Below are 7,676 nucleotides of genomic sequence, written 5' to 3'. Positions count from 1 at the left end.
TTGTTCGCTATGCAGCCAGCGAAACACACCCAGCGGAAAGGGGTCCTCGCCACGACTGAACAGCGTACAATGCCTTTCTATAAACCTGCAGGCGCGGGCTGGAATCGCCATACAACGACGGTCGAAGACGGTATTTTGCTGCAATGGCTATTATGTATCGACATTAATAGAACATTTGAAACAATGAAACGACTAAAGCCTTGCAAATGCGGTCTTTGAGCCAGAGTAGGCTACCAGGCGGGGCGCTTATGTAACCCATGGTGTCAAGCAATGTCTCTACTCTATTTCCGTGCCACCTATAGCGGCAGCGGAGTTCACATCAGTCGCCTGAATGATGGGTAATGTTTATTCATTTATTCAATACATTTAACAATCGTTAAATGTGTTTCCTTAAAAATGCGTTTGATAGTCTTCAAAATGGCGCCTATGTATTAAGGTCAGGTGATGTGTCGTCTTCTCCATTTTAGCTGGAAAATTTTTAACTGGCAACGGAACTACGGGGGTGGGACCATAATTTGTATTTTCATTGGTAAGGTTGTGACGTCCGGATTTGGGCGAAGCGATTTCTCATTTTATTTGTTTAAATTGGTGTCAGTCTGGATAAAAAAATGTGTCAATCTGGTAAATCTTGTTGTTGCGAAGGGCTGAGTTTAAAATTAGTTCAACAGTCTGCTTGTGTGCCCTGATGAGGGCTTGCCCGCTGTGTTCTTTCTGGTTGCTGGGACTGTTCACTTCGGACACATGTAGCATACACGATCGACAGTAGCGAGACCTTATTTTCAGGATATTTTGCACTTTTTAATGGTGTTGGTACGAAGTATTACACCCCGTGATTTCTTATTGTTTTGTCTTTATTTCACCTCACAGAAGTAGCCTAACTGCAGTAAAAGAATCATCTAACATTGTTTTCTGTAGGCCACTGTTCAATGTTGATCAGACGACCATTACCGTTGAAAATTAGAAATTCTCATTGTTTGATCATTTGATGAGCTCAACTGCAATCTAGAAGGATGGCATACAGGTTTTGCGACACGATGGCTCTATTTCGATTTAGATTCGTGTTCGCCTAGGCTGCTCGTGGACGTTCATGAGTTGTTGATATACCCCAAGTGGTGCCTCGGTCGTCTTTACGTTTCAACAAAAACGAAAATACTTTCTACGAGGTTAACTTGTTTAATAAATGATTATCGCACTTGAACTACACTCTTTCCTTTCTCAACCAAACAAATACACCAGCTCCGCCTTGTTGAACGATTGGTTCAATATGGAGGTTGGGCGTCTGCAAGTACTTGACGTGCCTATTCTTGTCTATTGATTGGCCATGTGTGACGACAGTCACATGTCATGTCCCGCCCTCTAAAGTGATCAAGGTAGTGTGTGAACTGTGTCTAAGAGGCGGCATCCTTTAACGCTTCTGCATGTCCAAGTGTTCCTGTATCTCCTGATTGCTTTACTGAAGCCGAAATGGATATGAAGAAAAGAATTCATCTAGAATTGCGAAATCGGACACCATCTGATGTAAGAACCTTTTTGTTGAATTAATGTTTACTTGAAAGACAGCATGTATCGTGATACTGCCCTTGATCTGGGTTAAAGGCGCACAGACAGTAACGAAGTTGATGTGGCATATTCTTGAATGGACTTTAAATGTAGTCGGCTTCAGGGTGTCATTTGTTGAAGAAGTACCTTAGACCCAGAACGGCATTTGTCATCCCTCTTTTGATCTCATGGAACTATTTAGCGCTTTGAGCTGTGTGTAAATGCAGCGGTTGCAGTGGTGAGCAGCCCGACGGTAGCTGAAGTAAACAAGGGTATCAGTGTGGAGCCATGTTTGTAACTTTAATCTCGTGCGCGCCCTTTTCATTTAGCACACAACTGCATGAGGCCAGAATTTGATGATTTCTGCCATTATTCTATTGGGGCGCGAGAGATCAGTCGTTTGTTAAGATTTGCATTAACATCCTCCGGTGTGTCAACGTTTAATGGAGATAATGTGGCGTTAAATTTGGTTGGTGAAACAACGTTGGAAGGTACGTTAACGTTATAACGTTAGCCAAGGAAGCTAACATTAGCGAATGTTAGTCTGTATAGCTATACTGCTTTTCGCTAGTGAACGTTAACCCCAACTTGTACGTTTGTGGCTCGGTGTGTAGAACGCATTTAGAACAATAATGTCTGGAAAATATTTTAGCATTTCAAGCAATGTTATTGCTTTATATCTTATTTAGAAACAAAAACACAGATTTGCGGTAAAACATGCGGCAGTTAACGTACAAGATGATCTTGCGTTCTGGAATGTTTCACATTACCGTAAATTTACCTCTAAGGAAACGTTTTAACACTAATTCAGGTTGTATCCAGTGTTAATGGTAGGGTTGACTATATACCTTCAATCCCATCGATAACGTTTTAAAATCTTTAATTTGGCCTTTAAGCCCATGCTTTAACGCACAACTCCAAGAAGTCGAGCCCGTTGTCTTGCCGTTTACCATCACTGGCCACTGTCTGTTGTGGATGCCCCGGTTGGGTGAGAGAAGGTTAACCAGCACAAGGCATGTGTTCTGGCGTACGGTTAAGTTCCGGCGTACGTGGTTCATCAAGCAGGAACTGCTTTCAGAATAAGTGAACAAACTCCGGTGTTGGAGATCAGGTTGGGTAGCTAGTATACGACGCGTTATCGTTTCGTACTCTTGTCCTGGCAAGCATAACAGTTACGCAGAGCTCCGTTACATGCCGCCATTTTAGTGGTTGATTAACCACTACACCATCTATTTGCCCGAAAAATGGTCCGTCTGTTAACACATAAGAGTTTAATGCAATCCCTTTTCAAAGATTACCCATTTAGATCTCCAAGTTGAATTTACTGTGTGCCAGCGTGGTTGGTTGAGCCCCTTGGCCACCTATTGTCTTAGCTTGGTAGCGCTAAAGCGTTGCACGGATGCACTTTAAGCCGAAGTGATATTTGAGGGGTAATGTTGGCTAACTTGGTTTACTATTAAGTTCGGAATGGGCGAGACTGAGTAATGCGATAGAAATACGCTTTTATTTGCTTAATCGTACCATGAATATTGAATCAATGTCGTCGGCCATTTTGCATAAAACGTTAGCGAAATAAAATCGAAGTCGTGCGTTTTAGAAACTTGTTAAAAGTAACGTTATCCTAGTCCGTATTTTTAAAAACGGAAATAGTGCAATGTGGAAGCGGCTGCTTTTAAAAATAACCCCCTCTTCCATGGAACTGTATTTTGTATAATTAGCAAATGTAAGATAATCTTAACAGTACGTCAAGACGCGACACGACGGAATCCCGCTGTGGTTTTCCAAGAACTTTGGAAAATAATTATAAGCTCAACATCGGTGATCAATGGGAAGTCGAGATGTAACAGACTGTTTACGGGAGCTCGTGTGTTCAAGAGTACGCTGCAGTAATGCCAGTTAGCTCCGTGCAACGCACATTTATTGGTGCGGTGAGTGGAAATGAATCCAGCCTGCACTGCATCAATGGGGACATGATGTATGCCACCTTGGGAGTCTAAAGACACTGCATCATGGGCGGGGGCTGTTCAATGGCAGTCTAAACATTTGTGGTTTGGGGGAGACATGCCAACCATCACGCTCAGATGAAATTTCTGTGTGTCCTCCACGGGTCAAACCATGTTTATTTTATCCGTGACTGCGCTGCCCTGGCTATATTAGCATAACCTGTAGCTCTGATACCGAGCTCCGCCGGATTCTAGCTAGTACTCTAGGGCACAGTAACAGCAAATTACCTGGGTTAGATGTCCTCTCTAATCATTGAAGTCATATTTGATATAACAGACGATGTACTTGATATGTTGTAAGGTTAGGCAACCTAACTTTCTAACTAACACCCTGGTGTTAGTCCTGTTGGAAAGCCTTGATCAATGCTGTCAATTCTTCTCAGTGTTCCAAGGTATGCTGCAAACATGCCTGAATATTTTTAGATTACAGTTTACCTTCTGTAGATATATAATGGACTATTCACACTGTTCACATGTGATGTATGTGGACTGTTCACATGTGGTGATGTATGTGACCTGTTCACATATTCTGGCCCTGTGTTGGGAAAAAAACCCAGCTTTGTTTTGGTAGATTTCTCCTGGCCCTTGCCCTGATGAAATATTAATGATGAAAAACATTTTTGTTCAGGTTTACTGCAAGCAACACTCTGTGTCAAAACGTACTGATGATTTGACTCAATTTAATGCCTGCTAGACTAAGTGCAGTCTGACTGTCCTAAGGAGCAGACTCTGCTGTGAGGGGTCTGCATGTATGTGAACTGCTACATGTTAAGGTTGGCTGTGGCAGCCCAGTTGCAATGTATGAGCCGGTGCTAATTGTGCTCGCGTTGTGTTTCAGGTCAAGGAGCTGGTTCTTGATAACTGTCGATCAAATGAAGGGAAAATCGAAGGCCTCACAGATGAATTTGAAGAGCTGGAGTTTTTAAGCACAATTAATGTTGGCTTAACATCAGTTGCAAATTTGCCTAAATTGAATAAACTCAAAAAGGTTTGTACACAGACATATCTTCAGATGTGAAGTGACATAAGCACATTTCTCTCATAGTTTAAGTAAATGTTCTTGATGTTTTAATAGTTTGATTAAGTAGGCTATGTGCTTAATTTTAGCTTGAATTGAGTGACAACCGCATCTCTGGAGGCCTGGAAGTTCTGTCAGAAAAATGTTCAAACCTCACACACCTCAACCTCAGTGGAAACAAAATCAAAGACCTCAGCACCATCGAACCTCTGGTGAGACTCACAGGGCTATATGTGTGTCTGTCTTTGTGTGTGTGTATGTGTGTGTGTGTGTGTGTGTGTGTGTGTGTGTGTATGTATGTATGTATGTATGTATGTATGTGTGTATATATATATATATATATATATATATATATATATTGTAGCCAGAGAGAGGAAGAGGTAAATGATGTCCGCAAACCACTGAAGGCTGCGTGTGTGTGGGTGTAAGAGGGTGAGCTCTGACCAGTCCGTGTGTGTGTAAGAGGGTGAGCTCTGATCACTCTGTCTGTGTGTGTGTAACAGGGTGAGCTCTGTTCACTCCGTCCCTGTGTGTGTGTAAGAGGGTGAGCTCTGACCACTCTGTCCCCTCCCTGGCAGAGAAAGTTGGAGAGCCTGAAGAGCTTAGACCTGTTCAACTGTGAGGTCACCAACCTGAACGACTACCGGGAGAATGTGTTTAAGCTCCTCCCCCAGCTGACCTATCTGGACGGCTATGACAAAGAGGACAAGGAGGCCCCCGACTCGGATGCTGAGGGCTACGTGGAGGGGCTGGACGACGAAGACGAGGATGATGAAGATGGTATGTCTGACATTAGCAGTGCCAGCTAGCTGAACCTCATGAACAAGGCCAAAGTCCTGGTGTTCATGTGGTGTGTGTGTGTGAGAGTCATTAAAAGAATCTGATTGTGTGTGTGTGTGTTTTTCATGCTTTTGTAGGAGCAGAGGAGGACTATGATGAAGATGCAGCTCCAGGGGATGAGGATGATGATGATGAAGAGGTGGAAGAGGAGGAGGATGACGAGGAAGGCGGCGAGGAGGACGACGATGATTTAAGTGGAGAGGTAAGACTGTCCCTTCCACTCCGCCACACGCACACCAGACGCAAACTGGACACGTGTGTGTGTGTGTGTGTGTGTGTGTCAACGCAAACTGGACATTTGTGTGTGTGAAACACACCGTAACATTAATTAAACTTGTGTGTTGACAGGAGGAGGAGGATGAGCTGAATGAAGGCGAGGATGATGAGGACTTAGGTGAGTGGAGTGTGTGTGTGTGTGAGCATTAGTGTGATCTCTGTGTGTCCATGTGTGTGCGCAACAATATAGTGATCTGAGTGTGTGTGACTGTGCTGTGTTACAGACGAGGAGCGGGGGCAGAAGAGGAAACGAGATCCTGAGGATGAAGGTGATGATGATGATGACGACGACGATGATGAAGACTAAACCCGCTTCTTTACTTGCTTTTTAAAAATGACTCTTGTGTTTCCTAAACGGACATTTGAGCTGTGGGTGGGTGTGTGTGTGTGTGTGTGTAGAGACTGGGGGGCTGGGGACGTGAAGTCCAGGTTAGGTCACAGGCGTATTTCTTTTATGTTTATCAGTTGCAGACTTTAGTTCAGTTACATTTCTTTTCCAGCTCCGGTCCTGTAATCCAGACCACAAACATTATTTTGTAAAGGAACACACTCCCTTACTAAAGGTGTCAGTTCTTGCTACCATGGATGCCGAAATGCATATACAGATGTTTTTACAACAGAGAGCAGAAACGTACCCAAAGCTTTTGAGTGCTTATCCACCTATTTTGATGACTACTGCTTTTTTAATCTCATACACCAGCCTGCCCTTATTTTCCTCTGGAGGGTTGTTCATTTTACAGAGTAAACTATTTTACTGTTGTGAGTGTTGAGGGTGGCCTTGTCCCAAGGAGGCTCTGTGTGCGTGTATGTGTGTGCACGCTTGCGGCCCCTGTCCGTCTTGCTCTGAATGTCTGCCATTATCACAGGCTGGCTCCTTCCTGTGCGTGAATAGTCTATGTGTGGGGTTTTTGTAAATAGTGACCAAAACTTTTTCTATGCTCTTTTGATAATGGTAGACATTTTTTTCATTATCCAGCTGTAACAATTTAACTATAATAAAATGTTCATTGGACATTGAAGAATCCATATTGTGAATGCATGGTGTCTTCCTGTTGGTGTGTCTTGTGCCACTGAAAGCCTATTTCCACTGACAGAGAACTGGTTCCATTCCCGTTCGCTAACCAACATTTGAAAACAGTTCGGAACGTGGCACTGTGGTTCAGAGCTTGAACCAGAAAATAGTCTCTTTTTTCTGTGTGCAGGAGCGGAGAAGGCTTAAGAGCTTTCCATCCATGTCAACTGTTGCCATGAGTAAACAAAACTAGCCAATTAGCACTAATGGTAACTAGCATTTTAAACAGCTAATTTCTGTCATCTTTGTTCGTATCATTCTCCTGTTAATGCATGTCATTAACTTTTGTTTTGCATGAGACACCCATTGTTGATGACACACCCTTGGTTCGGTTCAAACCTGGTGGAAATGTTGGCTCGTTCACTAGATAACAAAGAATTCTGAACGGTTCGAACAAGGCGTTTTCTGGCCGGTCGAAAAACGCCCTGAGAGATGAGCACTACCATGGTGCCCTGCTGTCGTGTAACGGGAGAGATGAGCACCGTGGTGCCCTGCTGTCGTGTAATGGTACAGTGGGCACCCCATCCCTCTCTGGACACGGGATGGGCACGGATGCTGTTTTCTACTGGGCGTCGCTAGCATGGCGACAGACTGCAGTAGATTGAGAGGATGCTCTGTGATTTGGCCGTCCCATCAAGAATGTCTCCCCCAGCTGATGAAGCACAGCAAGAACTCCCCAGCTGTTGAGGAAGTGCTCCATCTAGTGGTCAAGTGGCTGTGTTGCTGCACAACACTGAAAAATGGCCAGGGTATGGCACACTTAACGAGCAAAGCCATGTGCAGGGAATCCGTGCCATGGTTTTATTTAAAGAGTTGTGCATTCAGTGACTTCAGTGACTGCCTTGTTCACCTCAGCCAGCACTTCAGGGTCTGCGGCACAGAGGGGCAAGTAGGATGTGGGATCAGGTGCCCAGCTTCCCTTCCTGTC

General features: G+C 44.1%; 1 protein-coding gene across 1 annotated transcript; it reads left to right on the top strand.

The window, feature by feature from the left end:
• Nucleotides 1–405: 405 nt before the first annotated feature.
• LOC125303056 (acidic leucine-rich nuclear phosphoprotein 32 family member A-like) lies at nt 406–6,702 on the top strand. Its single transcript, XM_048256546.1, has 7 exons — nt 406–1,518; nt 4,381–4,530; nt 4,650–4,772; nt 5,139–5,340; nt 5,478–5,602; nt 5,749–5,794; nt 5,901–6,702. The coding sequence occupies exons 1-7, from the start codon at nt 1,465–1,467 to the stop codon at nt 5,981–5,983; spliced, it is 783 nt and encodes a 260-aa protein (XP_048112503.1). The 5' UTR covers nt 406–1,464; the 3' UTR covers nt 5,984–6,702.
• The last annotated feature ends 974 nt before the right edge of the window (nt 6,703–7,676 follow it).

Source organism: Alosa alosa, chromosome 11 (assembly GCF_017589495.1).
Source record: "Alosa alosa isolate M-15738 ecotype Scorff River chromosome 11, AALO_Geno_1.1, whole genome shotgun sequence".
NCBI lineage: Eukaryota > Metazoa > Chordata > Actinopteri > Clupeiformes > Clupeidae > Alosa > Alosa alosa.
Note: the sequence above shows the minus strand (reverse complement) of the source record. Positions and strands in the feature narration are given on the sequence as shown.

Bases quoted from the DNA above. Each gene is read 5' to 3' on its own strand.
- LOC125303056 (XM_048256546.1), top strand. From the start codon at position 1,465: ATGGATATGAAGAAAAGAATTCATCTAGAATTGCGAAATCGGACACCA. The intron at 4,531-4,649 runs GTTTGTACACAG...GCTTAATTTTAG, and splicing joins AATTGAATAAACTCAAAAAG to CTTGAATTGAGTGACAACCG. The intron at 5,795-5,900 runs GTGAGTGGAGTG...GCTGTGTTACAG, and splicing joins CGAGGATGATGAGGACTTAG to ACGAGGAGCGGGGGCAGAAG.